General features: G+C 58.1%; 1 protein-coding gene across 5 annotated transcripts in view; it reads left to right on the top strand.

Moving 5' to 3' along the window:
• Positions 1-15,534, top strand: part of CACNA2D2 (calcium voltage-gated channel auxiliary subunit alpha2delta 2) — a 139,836-nt gene that overhangs the window by 94,229 nt on the left and 30,073 nt on the right. For all 5 annotated transcript variants that reach the window (XM_045991637.1, XM_045991636.1, XM_045991634.1 and 2 more), the window contains exon 4: positions 13,506-13,565. In XM_045991637.1, coding sequence (XP_045847593.1) covers positions 13,506-13,565 — 60 coding nt within the window. The remainder of the gene's footprint in view (positions 1-13,505; positions 13,566-15,534) is intronic.

Here is a 15,534-nt window from a genome sequence, read left to right as displayed (position 1 = left end):
CCACCAAGGCAGGCTCCCTGGGTGGATGGTGCCATTTTCCCATTTCACAGAGAGGAAAGCTGGGGCCAGGAGAGCTGAAATCACCCCATCGGGCTGGATCTGAGTCCACCGTGGGCCCATCACTATGGGGCTCCCTCCCACAAAAGTCCAGCCCAGAGGGCTGAGGAGATCGGGGGCCGAGTGGCCTTAGCCAGCTTGGATTGAGGGACCCTTTCCTGGGAGACAGCACGGTAGGGAACAGACTAGAGACCCTCCCCCCAGCAGAGCGGGGCTGCAGCCTGCGTGGAGGTGGGAGAGATAAGGTCCCAGACAGGCTGGCACGTGCTGCCGGCCGCCTGCCCCACCCTCCCCATCCAGTGCCGCGGCTCTGCGGCCGTTGCTAGGCATCTGTAAGGCCCAGGTGGGCCCTACCTGTCGTGGAGCAGCCGCGTAGCATGAGGTGGGCATGGGGCCTGGGCAGGAGCAAGGCCGCCTCCGCCTGCCCGCCCTCCTCTCACTTGGCAGCAGCAAGCAGAAGCCATTAGCGCCTGGCAGCCCGTGTCCCATGGCTCTGACAAACGCCTTAAATGTTGTCGCCAAGGCTCCAGCTGTCCCGCCGGCCGCCTTTACTCCTCGTAATAACTAAGTGTCGAAGCTGATTGCAACAGCGGGATGCAGCCAGGATTCAGAGCGGCTTTTACTCTGGGCGTCTCCACCTGGCAACCGGGCTGTGCCCACCCCACCCTCCACCTCCAAGCCTTTGTCTGCCCAGCGGCTCTTCCCAGGCCCCCGGCACGGCCTCTGGGCCACCTGGTGCCCAGCTTTGTGTCCCAGGTGGTGCTCATGCTGCTGCCACCAAAGCTGGTGGGTGGCGATAAGGTCAGGTCTCAGGCATCCTCACCCAGCAGAGTGATGGCCTGAGTGGAAAGGTCTGGCCCCAATTCCTACTCTTCTGGGTGACCTCTGCAGAGAAGTCCTGACTTTGCCTTGGTTTAGGCTCATCTCTCTGCCGTGGCGCCCTTGTCTGCGGAATGGGAATATTGACTGGGCTTCATGGGGCTTAGAGGGAACACGTGTGTGAAGCAAGATGCAAATCATGGCGCCCTGTGGAGGAGGCTCAGCCACACTGGGAGCACAAACACCCGTGGGTAGAGGGAGCCTCGGGAGAGTGAAGGTCTGCATCAGCTGCCTTGGCCTTGACTGTCCTCTCCCCACAGAGAAGCCCGTTCATTCCCACCTCCACCACTTGGCCCTGCTCAGGCTCCCACTCGGAGTCCCCTCCCTTCTCCCGTCCATCTGGCCTTGTTTCAAGTTTGGTCTGCTGTTGCCTCTTCCCAGAAGTCCTCCCAGCTTGATCAAACCACCCTCCTTGCCTGCCGGTTTTATGTGGTCACCAGTGGGTCCTAGATATTCGATATTCTCCTCTCATTTTCTACCCTCATCCACATGAGGCCTTATGAGGTCGAGACTACTAGAAGCCCCATTTTAGAGATGAGGCCACCAAGGCTTAGACGGGGGCAGTCACCGTGTCACACATGCAGGATGACTCGGGATGCACTGGCCGCTAATCAGGGGGATAAACAAAGCCCCAGTCTCCCGGGGGCTCTGTCGGAGCAGAAGGCATCCTCCCTCCACCTGCCTCACCCCGGCCTTGCGGGCTGCCTTCCTGAGACACCCAGTTACAAGCTCCCGCATCCAGGTGGTTGACTTATGAGGTCTCTGATCACCAGATCGTTTGTTTACAGCTTCTCTAACCTTCCCATGACGCTGAAGGGTGATGGTCAGAGAAAGGTAAAGGGTCAGCGGTCTCTGCCCGCTCACCAGACTCCCCGGAGGGATGCAGAGGTGATGGAGCAGGTGGTGACCACGAGGCAGTGGGAGGTGATGAAGGTGGTGCTGGTGGCGGTGACGGTGGAGGTGCCTGTGATGACAGGGGGAGGTAGTGATGCCGGTCATGATCGGTGATGGGAGGACCAGTGACGGCATAATCGTGGTAGGGGTGATGAGCCTTGCTGGCCGTGGTTAGGTGGGGATCAGCAGTGATGACGGAGGTGGCGGTGATGGTGGTGATGGGAGTCACACTCCGGTGGCCACGGGGTAACGGTGGTGGCAGTGGGACTGATGGAGCTGATGGGCTCCCCATGGAGTGCACCTCATGGGCCAGTCCACCGGGCAGCCCTGTCCCACATGGGGGGTGTGCCCTGGCTGGAGGCAGGGTGCAGTAAGGCTTGATTCTCTTTTTCTTTTAACCTTTAGCGAGCACAGCCTTCTGGGTAATGAGATGCAAATTGACAGAAAAGACAATGAGCCAGCCTGCGGCCGGTGGGGCAGCTTGTAGAGTCAGGCTGATTGCCTCCGTGCCAATTTGCATGGCATTAGCCGTGCACGTCTCCTCCAACGGGGCTCACGCGCTTCACCAGAGGTCACCTGGATGGTTGCGTCCAACAAGGAGTAATCCAGACCAGGGGGCAGGGCCACTCTGACCTTGACTTGACTGGGGCTTCAGGATATGACTCAGAAGAGTCTGGGCCTATGGGGAAGGCCGCTGGATGGGGATAGTAGGGGGCAAGGAGGAGTTTGGGCTTCATGGTCAGCCAGGACTAGGGACAGGCCAGAGATTCAGTTCCCACGTGTGGCAGGTCTAGGAGGTCTGGTTTGACGGGCACCATGGTTCCACCCATTGCATGTGGTATGACGGTGACATACAGGACTCAGGCAGAAGAAAGGTTTGGCTGGTCTGGAATGCCTCAGTATAGGCCCAGGCTTACCTCTAACTGGCACCATCACCTGGATGGTCCCTCCAGGCCTTGGCTCCCCGAATGTGCAGTGAGGCCCTCGGCCTCATTGTCTTTATAATGAAGGTGATGGTCATCAAGTTCTGCCTAAGGTGTGCTCAGCAACAGTGGCCAGGGCCAGCTCTCCATGTGAAGGTCACACACCGCAGCCCTCTGAGCAGACCCATCCCGTCACTGTCCCAACACTCAAGGCAACTCCTGGGATCATTCCTGGAATGTGACTCCGGGGACCTAAGCAGGGTAGGACCCAGACAGATGGCCAAACCCAGCCCTTTGGGCCACCCTGCCAAGCATGCCTGCCTCTGTCCATGGTTCTGAAAGTCCAGACCCAGCTTGCCTTGGGGTCCCTACTGTGAGGGGACCAGGGGCCCCTTTCCTACTGCCCTGCTGCCCGACCCCTGCAACCTTTCTGACCCAGTGCAACCCAAGACTCCACCCTACACCCTCTGCCAGGACAGAGGACAGTGAGGAAAGAGGCACTTTCCCTCTGCCCTCCACCCCAGCCCAGCTACTGCCCCCTCAGGCATGTCCTGGTGCCCCACCAGCCCCACCTCCCCTCTCACTGTCCCATTCCCTCTCCCCCTGAGGTTGGGTCTAATCAGAGCTAATCAGAAAATTATGAGCTGCCTGATTACTGATTAGATTCCTAATGTTAATAGAGTCGAGAAGGGCCCGCTCAGGCTGTGTTTTAGGAAAAAGTATAAAAATAACATCATGGGAAGGGAGCATGGTGGCTGGGTGGGGGCTTGGGCTCTGCTGTCCTCACAGGCAGGAGATTACACTTCTCTGTTCTAGTTGGTGGGGGGCGCTCAGGCTCAGCTTTTACGTGGAAATACATTTCATAACAGAAACACCTCCTAGCACCCCTAAATTCTCCCAGCGAAACTGCTACTGCAGGCAGCTGTTAGTATAGAGACCTCTACCAAGTTCTGTACTCGGGACAGTAGGACTGAATTGTAGTGGTATGATGGGTGGGACATAGAGAAGAATTACAGGTGGTACACTGCATGAGAGCAGGGCCTAGCCTAGCATAGGTCAGGCACACAGTAGGTGCTTAATAAACATTTGTTGACAGCAAAGAGGGAGGGTCATATCAACCTCTTCCCACTGGAACCACCATGTTCCCATGTCCTGTCCCTGGGCGGTGGTTGGGTGTAAAGACATCTGAGAAAGCTTCTTGGAAGAGGGGGTTGGATCATGTATGGAGAATGCACTGGTCTGGGGCCAGAACAGGAGGACAAACCCCTGGCTGACTTGGCCAGATAAGGAGCCCGTGTCCACCACCCCCAGCCTCTCACTCTGGCAAGGCCTCGGTGACTTTTGCTTCCAAACCATTTCATCATTGACTTGGCAGCAGCTGGGTGGGACTGGTGGACGAGATTTTTAGTGAGGCAGACATCTTCAGTTCAGACCTCGGAGGCAACCGCTTGCCCCCTCTGCATGGGGTATCCTGTGGGGCCTGTACTCAGCCTCACTCTGCTCACGCCTTTATCTCTGCACCGTCTGGGATCCCTGTGTTCTGTCATCGGTGCTGCTTCTGGCATGGTCTCTGCCATCTCCACCCCAGGCAAATCCATGGCCTCTAAGCCAGCAGGTGTCCAAAGGCACCTCCTGATCTCCCTGCCACCAGCCTACTGACCAAGATGGAAGCCTGCACCCAGAACCAGGGCCACACATTGGTGAATCAAGTCCCTGCCCCCAAGAGACCAAAGTAGTGATGGAAGGTGCCACAGGGAATTCTGGAAACCAGGCTGGCCAGAGCACCAGGCTTCCTGGAGGAGGCAGATGTGCAGGTTTGGGGGCTAGGGGGGTAGTCCGGCTTAGGGTGCAGCACGAACGAGGGCAGGGAACCTAACACGATGGAAAGGCAGAACTCCAGGTCGTCATGGGGCGAGAGTGACAAGGTTGGCAAGGCCAGGCTACACAGGTCCCCATAAAGGGTAGCAACAGGAAAGTGGAGCCTAGGGGGGCAGGGGCCTGGGGAGGGGGTGCCTGGGGAGGATGAGTTTATGCTAAGCAGCTTGGGTAGGAGTCTGAAGTTGGTTCGAGGGTGGTTCTGGAGAGGTCTGGTCAGAAGGGAGAGGGAGGTCACAGGATTAGGGGGATTTGGAAGGGACCAGCTTCCAAGAGATGGAGTTGGGGAAGTGATGGCCCAGCTTGGGTAGAGTTGGTTGAGTAGGACATATAAATGGGTCCTCAGTTCCTACCTAAGGCAGGGTTGGGCTGGAGGACAGGGAGGATGCTGGGGTCCAGTGGACAAAGACAGTGATAAGGAGAGGGACAGACAGTCCATTGGCATGAGCTTCAAATGAAGCCAGGTCAAGCCGAGGTCAGAAGGCCCAAGAGAGAATCCAAGATTGTTTTGGAGCAGTCCAAAGGTCTTTGGGCAGAGCTAAGGGAAGGGGCAACCTAGGACCTGGGGCTGTATCTCCAATACCCAGAGTGAGTCTGCCTCCTGCTCTCTGTCTGGACCTTATTGTGCATCTGCATTCCCATGGCCCTAGGAGAGCCCAGGCAGGATTCTGGCCCCATATACAGGTGAGAAACAGGTGTGGAGAGATGAAGGCAACACTTCCCAGATTATGCACTGGGCCAGCTTTAGGAGCTCGGGACTCCTGGTCTTTGTGGCAGGGCCATTGTCACACACAGACATGCACACACACCCGTGCCCTCACGTGCTTGTCTCCAGAACATGGCCTGTTGAGGGAGAGGAGTCAGCGACATTTCCACAGTACTCTTTGATAAATGGTGTGTCAGCCATCTCCTCTGACTGGAGAGTGGCCCACAGCCCTGGGCCTGACACCCTCACCTGATGCTATCTGCATGTTTTTTAAAGGAATGAAAGATACATTGGTGAATTACACTGGGTCATCCTTCAGAGGGAGGAAACCTGACAAAACTGGAAATTTTATGAGAAATTCCACCTGGCTCGCCAGGGACCGAGTCCCCTGTACAGATATGCAGATTTCATGCTGAGACTAAGGGGGTGCCAGCTATGTTGGTGGGTCCTTACCCCTGTTAGCCCCCTGAGGGATTGTGCCAATTGGACCGAGCTCCTTCAGCCTTGGAATCCACATGGCCCAACCCTCAGCTCACCCTCCTCAGGAGTAAGGTACTTGCATATGGCCGGGCTCTGGGGCCATAGCCCAAACTCTGACCTGTGTGTTGGATTTTTTTGGCTTATTTCTCATCAGGAAAAGTCTGACGGGTGCCCGTCAGGGGACCCAGGAGCAGCAGCAGTGACCAGGCATGGCAGGGCCCCAAGAACCAGCCCTATGCTTGTGCCCTCAGCACAAGGCTGTCCACACTCATTCCCTCCTGAAGAGACCCAACACCAGAGCTGAAATTTCCAGAGGGTGGGCTTCAGCCACGGTGCCTGACAACTGCTCTGTAAATTCAGGCCAGCCCTTGCGAATGTTCTGCCCACACACAGGGGCCCCTCGCCCCTTGCCCCGTTCACAGTGGACACATTTGGATCCTGCCCCATGATACCTTGGACCCAGCTCTTTCTAGACTGACCGAGGTTCCCATTGAAAGCTAAAGCAGCAAAGCCAGTGGAATTGATGTCATCCCCCAAGTGCCAATTCACCTCCTTTCCTTCCTACTCTTCCTACACGGCTTCCCACTCCTGATGTTAAACTGTCCGGTGGAGGGTAACATATCGGTAGTAGGAGAGAGTGGGTTTCTTAAGAAGTCCTGCCAGGCACAATATAACATAGCAACCTTCCCTGGGTGCCCGGGGATATTCCAGGAAATTCTGTGCGGTCTGAAATTCCAGTCTCTGGGATACCCCAGTTCCCCAGCCCTATCTCCATCTTTAGCCCAAGCCACCCCTCCCTTCTTCCTGTCTTTCCTGGGAAATTAAAACAGGGGCTGCCCTTGCAGGCAAGACCGAGAAGGCACAGGAATCAATAACCGAGGCCGAGATGCCCACAGAGAGCAAGCAAGCCCCGGCCTGGGGGTGGAGAGCCAGGAGCCCCTCCAGAGGGGATCCACAACTCGAATGAGTTTTTTCTTGGTACATGTAGTCTGACCTTTTTTTTTTTTTTTCTTAAAGAAAAAAATCCATTTTACTATTTTTTTTTATCAGCTTGTAGAGGACGTGTGCAGCTGGTAAGGGAAAAGGTCAGGGAGCCTGTTGGCCGCCAACAACAGCGCAGGCCCCACGTGATGGCTGTCCCCCGAGGTGCCCTTCACTTCAAGGAGCATTAGTGATTTTCCCTGCAGTTTTGGTTGCTGGAGTTTTGGTCTGAGGTTTGAGTGTTTGTTTGTTTTCATTGTTTTGGTGGTGGTTTTATCTTTCGGCTGGAGGTCAGGTTCATACAGAAAGGGTGGGTTGGAGGTGTCATGGGACGGGAGCCAAGTGTGTCCGGTGTGGACAGATGCAGCAGGATGGAGAGGGTGGGAGGGCAGGGCCAAGTGTGGTCCTACCCCAGCGCACGGGTGTCCGTGGCGCATTGGACAGGAAGGCAAAGCCACAGGCATCTCCTTCGACATGGGTCCTGGGTAGCCCACTCTGCCCATGCCGGTGTGCTTCTCTCTGCCCCTCAGAACCCAGCAAACTGGGGGCTCAGGACATGACCTGCCCTTGGAAGGTTGTGGTGAGCCGGGCTGTACCCGGAAAGCCCTAAGCATGTCAGGGGTCACAGACGGTGGCAGTCAGAGTCCTCAAGGCTGCCGTCACTCAGGCAGTGGACACCATCCGTCCACACGTGCACCTCCCCCAAGCCTCAGGTTGTGCAAGGACATGGCCAGGTTGGGATTCTCCTGGTTCCTGACTGTGGAAGTAACCGCTTGGAGCAGGTGATAGACAGACAGACAAATGCCCACTCAGGCCAAGGTAGCAGGAAGGAAGAGACCCACAGGGCTGTGACTCTCCATCTCACCTGCACACCTACCCTTGCCGTCAGCCCTGGAGCTCGAGCTGCTTCCTTGCTAAGCTGCATCTTGCTTCATTATTATGCAGATATTTTAATTATGCAGATATGTTTTTAGACAGTTTTAAATATGTATATTATTTACTCATTAGACCATAACAGCTCTGGAAATTGGAAATCTGTATTTAGTATCTATCAGTGCACAATACAGAGCTAATACAGGGCCCGCAGGCAGGGAGGGAAGCAGGATGGCGGCGGTGGCAAGGCTGGGTTGTCAGGGGCTGCTGGACACCCTGGTCCTCAGCCCCTCCTGAGGTCTGGGCCCAGTGACTGCCCGTAGGGGGTGGGCTCAGAGCAGCATCTGGAAGGCTGATCCACTCTCCTGAGGAAAGGACGAAGGAACGGCTTCTCAGGGGCAGGTGGGGGGTATCTGAGCCCAAGCAGCAGACCTGTGTGGCCAGACCTGTCCTTCCCTGAGCTGCTCACCGTCCAACACTGCTGATAGACCTGGGTCGATGCCCCTCTACCACTTCCCTACCAGGGGCCTGGGCTCGTGACACCTATGCTCTGAGCCTTGGCCTGCTCTCCTGTAAAGGCAGGGAAACTGACGACTCCACCTCTCCAGTGGCTTGCAGGGGATAAAAGAGGGAGCATGAAGAAGAAGCCCAGTCTTCCACCTGTCACTGGATGACCTACAGCTGTCCGTGAAGCCCTGGGCCAGGGGAGGTGCCAGGGGCGGGGTCTGGTGTCCTCTGTCCCCATCCCCTTCTTTGCAATCCTTGGGCAGTGTCTTCAGGACATCTGCTTGGTGCTAGGATGTTGCAGCCCCCAGACTCCACCTCTGGGCCCCCCATCCTGGCTTCTGCCGGGCTCAGCCCTCAGTGGCCCTGATCTCAATAGCCTGCTCCCCATGAGTTCAGGGCCTTTCATCCTAAGCCTCTCGTATCCTCTTGGAAGAGGGAGTAGCTATGACTAATTAAGCCCAAACACCTCATACAATCTTTCCCTCTGGGCTGCACGAAACAAATCCTATTTGATAGGCAGTCGCTCCCCAGACCCGTTCAGGCTCAACCAGCCCTGGGGTGAGAGGAGGAGGCTCAGGAGAAGCGAGGCACCCAGCACTGGGGGAGGTCTGGGCCCCCAAAGAGGAGGGAGGAGCCTGAGGGCTCCAGCCCCCTCACTCCCAAGCTCCACCCCTCCCAGCAGGCAGCGGGGGCTGGACCCTCCAGCCATTGGCCTCTGAGGGGCAGCGCCATGTCTCCAGGCCCCTCATCTGAGGTCACCACCTCCATAGCAATGGAAAGATGTTTCACTTAGTGAAATGTGAAGGCGTCTGCTGATGGGCTACTCGGCAGGGGAGCTTCGTCCCCAGCCCAGCACACCCCGAGTCCTCCTCTTTCTTGCCTTTTCCTGTAAGAACGGTTTCCAGAGCCGAGGGAAATTGATTGTTAAGTGAAACTCTCTGATAATTGCCTCTGAAATGCCCGCTGTTATTGTGATGGACTTGGCCGTGAGCAGCCCCGCTCAGCAATCTCACCGTGGTTCCCTCCAACGCCTTGGCCACAATGGGGACATCTTGGGCCAGGCCAGCCACCATCAGCAGCTCTGCGGCAGTGTCTCCCTCCCAGCCCGCCCTAACCCTCCACGATGCGATGAGGAAAAGTGTCTGAGTGAGGGGAAGCCACCCACCAGGGTCCCACAGCTGGCTGGCAGAGCCAGCCTCCTGCCAGGTCTCCACCCAGGTTCAGAGAGATTCTGACCTTAAGTTAGTGGATGTTCCTTGTGCACCTACTGTGTGCAAGGGGCCAGCTTATTGGAAAGAGCCCTCACCAAGCTCAGAGCTCAAGGAAGAAAGCAGTGAGATGTGACGGGGACAGGTGCGGGCTTGGCAGGGGTCAGGGAGTGGTTAGGAAGAGGATGAGGCCTCAGCTAATACCTCAGGGGTGAGGGAGCGAATCCGCTGAGGAGTCTGGGTGAGGGAACACAGGGCAGAAGCAGAATGTGCTAGGGCCTGGTAGCAGGAGAGCCAGAGGCTCCTGTTGGCTGAGGGGTGAGAACGGACCACATCTCCCCCACCACCCCAGAAAGGCAGTATCCTGGACATGGGACCAAGCTGTGCGCCCACCCCTGCCCCTGACCAGCTGGGAGTCTTGTAGCCTCTGTCTTCCCCTTTGGGCCTCAGTTTCCTTCCCCATCCTGCCTGCCTGGAGGCTATCATAAGGACCCAGGAGAAGCAGGAGGTTCATGCTCTAGGAGAATGAACCTTAGGGCAGGGTGGGGCTGGGCCACAAGCACATCTCTTATGCAGACTTGAGCCGGGCTGTGGGCTCTGTGGAGACAGGAGCCCGTGGCTCTGAGTGCCCGACAGGAGGGGAGCCCAGGGACTGGGCAAGGGTAATAGGAGGAGTCCGGGGGAGGTGAGGGTCTGATGGGGCTGACTGGGGGGCTAGGGAGCACATCCCAGGCAGAGACGTGGAGGTGGGCAAGAGCCTTGCATGCTTGGAGGCAGCAAGAGACACCCTAGGAGACTAGCCCCTCTGGGCAACTTCTGGGGGTTAGAGCAAGGGGGCTGCCAAGAACCTACCCATCGTCTGAATGGGTACAGTTCCTATCTCCAATTTACAGACAAGACACTGAGGACCAGCAGGGGAAGCCACGTACTCAAGAAAGCCAGCTTTGGAACCCAGGCCAGGGCTACCTGCCGCTTGGGGCCCCTCAGGCATGCCTGTGGGTCGGCGCAGTCCTCTCCTCTGGGCCCCTCAGACCCAATGGGCCCTCCGGCAGCCGCCACTTGCCCGCCGCAGCCCCGTTCCGCTGCCTCCACCCTTCCTCCTGAACCCCCGGGCCTGTGTGTTTAGCAGTTTCCACACGTCCAGCGCCCGGGGATGGGCTGATTGATCTGTAACACCGAACAAATAATAATGGCTTGATCGTTACTGAGGATTAAACGTAATCCTTTCGCTGTGGCTATTGCCGCTCCGTTATTCACGAGTCAGCGGGCTGACCCAGGCCTTCGAGCCCGGGGGACTTCGAGGAGGCTAAGGGCTAGCCCCCCCCCCACCCACTCCATGTGTCTCCCTCACTGTGGCCACTCTGCTAGGGAGCCCCAGTCCTGGGCCCGTGCATCCCTCAGACAGAACGGAGCCCTGAGAGGCTGAAGGAGCTGGTCGCACTCCCGGCCCGCGGGGAGGTGGGTGCAGGAGAGGACAGCTCCCCGAGGCTGCGGCCCAGTTGGACACTTCAGTGGATGTCCGTTTGGTGTTTGCAGCCCCCTCAGCCCTGGGACTTTCCTGACCCAAGAGGCCTGACCTGGGTATTGCCATACCTAGCCCTCACCTCATCCCCCATGAGGGGCAGTGGCCTCGGTGGAGCTTGAGGCCCACTCCGAGAAAGGTCTGGGGTCCCCGGGAAAGGAGGAGGACACTGAGGGGAAATTGCCCAAGGCTGAGCTCTCGAGGTGCAGCTCCGGGGGCTGTTTCTCGGCTTCACGCGCTCCCGTCCGGCCCAGGTGCGGAGCGGGCGCAGCAGATGCTCAGTTAGTAGTAATAACACGTGTTATGTGTGCGTGTCCCACAGCAACGCCCTCTGCAAAAGAACTCTGCAGCCTTGTGAAGCAGGGGCCTCACCCATCTGTGGGGGGTGTTTATAGTTTAGGCTGAGAAGAGGCCCCAGGACGGAAGTGCAAGCGAACCCCTTGGGACCTCAAGAAAGCTTTGCCTTCTATATGCAGAGCCATAGGGAGCTGCTGAAGGGCTTAGGGGCAGGGGTGGGGGCTGGCCACAGGATCAGATCCACATTTGGAGAAAAGATGACAAAGGGCAAGAGAGGACACGGAGCCTGAGGGATGAGCAGTAGGTGATTTGAGTGACAGCACGGGTAAGACGTAGGTGACAGCAGTTCCAGTGTGGATGGGCTCATTCCAGGAGGGGACGGGATGCACTCCTGTGGGCCTGGGGGTCACCCCCAGAAGATGTCCAGGACCCCTAAGATATGAGAGGTGTCTGGGAGTAGAGGTGCCCGGTCCCCGAAGCTGGGTAAGTGGGGTGGGGTGAGCCACCCCATGCAGGCACTGCATAACAGGTGGGCAGGGGCTAGAACTTATGGAGAAGACAGGTAGAGTAGCAGGAAAGGGAATTGGAGGCCAGGAGGGACCCAGCATCGTGAAGTGAGGGGGTTTGACATGAGAAAATTTCCTACCCTGTCCCCAAGACCCCAAGCCCCATAGCTTTCCCAGCATTCATTGTTCTTGGCCTGAGGAAGAGGGGGAGCTAGGCCCAGCGGGAGTGAGGTTGGCCCTGGTCAGCCCCGCTGCCAGAGGTGACATCCCACCCCAGAGAACGTAGGCCATACCCCACCCCGACCCTGTTCCATGCTGGGAGGGAGGAAAACCAATTTCCTGAGTCCCGACCCCCATCTCCCCCTCATGGGCAGCTGCCAGGCTTTGTTAGAACCTCTCTTCTGGGGTCCACGTGCCACACCATGCCTGGACTAATGATTGGGAGCGTGTGTCCTAAATACCAAGAGGCCAGGGCCTTCTGAGTGAGGGCGGGAGACCGTCAGGCGGGACCCACGGCTCCACCATGGGATGGGGAGGGCAGGGGTGGAAGGCCAGAGCCCCTCCCCCACAAGTGTTCCCTGTCCCTCACCAGGCATGGTGAGCCCATGGAATGTGCCTTCAGACCTTGGTCATGGACTGGGCAAGACAAATGTGATTGTGAAGGCTGGACTCAGGGCTGGACTCCATGCCTGGGTCTCCTCATCTGAGGAAGACATGTCGGGCCTAAACGGAGCCAGCTACACGTGACGTGTTACTGGGCTGGTGGTGGGCTGGCATGCAGCAAGTGACCAGTCGTGGGGACAGTTGTCAATATGATTAACAAGACTTAACTGCGCTTCGCTCGGCGGGAGGCCCCAGAGGTCCATCTTCAGGAGTCTCAAGAGTTCCTGGAGGGACAGGATCCACGGAGGTGCAAAATAAGAATCTCTGGGCAACCGGGGTTCAGGCCCTGAGGGTGGCAGAATACCAACGCCTCCTCCAGGAAGCCTTCCCTGACACCCCAAGTTCCCATAGCACTAAGCTTCCTTGAAGCACTTCAGCTCCTCCTGATCTGGTGGTTCTACCTAGTGTTGTGTCTGTGTCTGTCTCCTCATCTAGACTGTGAGAGGGCAGGCGGGGAACAGGGTGTGGGATAGAAGGACTGCTCACACGCAGAGGGGCCGTGATCGGAGGAGGGTGCAGGAACGATCCCCAAGGGATGGCCAGGCTTGTGTGGACAGAGGCTTGGAGAGCCATGCTGAGAAGGGGCTCAGGAAGCTGGGGCAGGGACGGTGGTAGCGGGCCTGGGTGTGTGAGACGTGCTCAGGGCCTGAGCAGTGGGGGGCAAAGACGCATCAGCAAGGCAGGGCTGTCCCTGGTGGCAGTTCACCCTTGATGAGGGAGTTCACCCTTGACCTTGGCACTGGCGTGACAGAGGGACAACGGGGCTTGACTCCAGGGCCTGGGTGCTACTGCATCCTGGGCGTCCCCCTGCCATCCTGTGGGCAGGAGATATGGCTGGCCTGAGGTACAGGGAGTCCCATGAGATGGCACTCAGGTCACTTCATGCAGGCTTCACCTGCCCTATGTGAACCCAGCTGCCGGGGGAGGGCCCACAGGGGCCCTGTGGGAGGGCTAGCCTTCCTAGCCGGGGGAGGGCTAGGAAAGGTCTGGGGCCAAGGAATCTCTGAGGGTCTGGCAGCCTGGGGCGAGAGAGTCCCTGAGCCAGCCTGGCCCCAGGGAGTACTAGGGACAGAGAGCGCTGGGGCTGGGCGTGGCCTTCCTCAGCCTCTGACCCCTCTGTGCTCTGTTCCTCAGAGACTGGCCGACGCTGCTGAGAACTTCCAGAAAGCCCATCGCTGGCAGGACAACATCAAGGTAAGAACTGCCGTGCCTTCCCCAGCCCCTGTGACCTGCCCACACCCAGCAAGGGTAGATGTGGGTTCGGGGGAGGGGGCACTGCCCAGACTCACCGGAGGAGCACTGAGGGCTCTGTGGAGGGGAGCCTGGAACCGCAGTCCAGCCTCCAGCAAACATTTGAGGCTCCCCTTGGTGCTGGGACACAGGGTGCGGAGAGGAACGTCTCACTCCACCTTCGAGGAGCTGTGGGGGCCTATAGGGGCGGACAGGCTGCTCTACAGTGATGCTCCCCAAAGTTGTTTTCACTTGGGAGGTTAAGGATGGGCACAGACTCTGGAGAGACCCTGGGGCAAAGAAGTCCCTTGTCTCCAGGGACCCAGAAGGGGACTCTGCTTCCTTCCTGGGACTTCCTGAGCAGCAGCCTGTATTCCAGGAGGCCATCTGACTATGATCAGGGACTGGGCTTGTCACAGTCGCAAGAGCATCTCCTTCCACCAGGAGAGCTCAGAGGATCCCAGGTGCCAAGGAAGTGAGGGGTGAGAAGCTGGTAGTAGGTTTCTTCTTGAGGGTGGAAGGGCCCAGAATGTGTGGGAAGGAGGGGAAGCCTCACTGACTGCCGGTCTCAAACCCAGCTCACCCTCACAAATGCGGGCAAATGTGCTTGATTTGGGCTGGGGCTGGACACACCTGTACCCTTTCCGTCAGGCCCGCATCTCAGTGGGTCCCCAGGAAGCCAGAAGGTAGACTGAGGCAGGCTTCCTCCCAGACTTGGGGAACCCCCAATGCCAGGGATGGTGGAACCCTCAGGGACCAGGCCGGTTAGCCAGGCTCGTGTGTCCTGCACAGCTGCCTCTGAGCCACGCCTCTTGGGGGTCTCTGTGCGAACCACAGGGAAAGGCACCAAGGGGGCTGCCTGTGGGGACCCAGGGCCTAATAAGGTGGGCTAGGCCACTCCTTGCCACTCCTGCTCTGGGACTTGCACATCTGGTGCATGAGTGGGTCATTACCCCCCACTTCAACTGATGAGAACACTGAGGCACGGGGTGGTCAGGCTTACCCGCGGTACCTGTTGGTGGCCGAGATTCACAGCCGGGTTGTCAGTCCCAGAAAACTCATGCCCATGATTCAGGCACCCTGAACCTGTCTGTTCCTCCTCCCTGGCCTCCAGCCCCCCGGGTCACCCCGAGTCCTGCCTTGCCTTGCCCACACCATGGCATCCTTCCTATGCTGCCTGGTGGGTGCTGGGTGCCACCCTTCGGGAGCTCAGGTGGGGTTGGAGGTAACAGATGGTTGGTTATAGTGAGCACATGAGTGAGTGGATGACTCCTTGGATGGACCCTGCCTCCCAGGAGCTCAGGACTGGCCCTCCTCTCTCCCTCCCTTTCCACCACCACCACCCATCGCTGGGTCCCCATGCCTCCTCGGCCCCTGGAACAGAAACAGCATGGTGGCGGCACCCACCACTCAGACCAGGTTCCCACCAGTAAACAGCTCCTGCCCAGGCAAGTCCTTTTCAAGGCCCAGCCCTGATCTGGCTGTTCCGGCCCCCTTGGCAACCTCATTCCTCACCCACCTCCCCCTGTACCCCAGCCATGCTGAACACCTCACTCCAGCCCACTCCTGATCTCTGCCCGATTGCCTTCCGTTCCTCCTTGCCACCTGGCCTGTCTGTCCCTTCCCAGTGAGGCCACTCCCTTGTCCCAGTCCCTCAGCCCCTCCACCTTCTGGCCATCCAGGACCCCACCCCCAACCCTGCTCCTGCTCCCACCCTTCCTTTGTTCCTGACATATCTGCGTCCTCCCTCCCTACCCAGGACTGTGTGCAGAGCAGACACAGGGCAGTGAGAGAAGGAACAAGGAATAAGAGAATGAAAAGACCCGCCCTCGGCCTGGTTTTCTCTCCCTCCCAGTCCCGGTCCCAAACAAGACAAAGAGGCTACCTTAGCCCCAAACCTATTTTCTTTTCCTGACTCTGCAGAAAACCCAAA

This window comes from Meles meles, chromosome 20 (genome assembly GCF_922984935.1).
Source record: "Meles meles chromosome 20, mMelMel3.1 paternal haplotype, whole genome shotgun sequence".
NCBI lineage: Eukaryota > Metazoa > Chordata > Mammalia > Carnivora > Mustelidae > Meles > Meles meles.
This window is presented reverse-complemented; position numbering and strand designations above follow the sequence as displayed.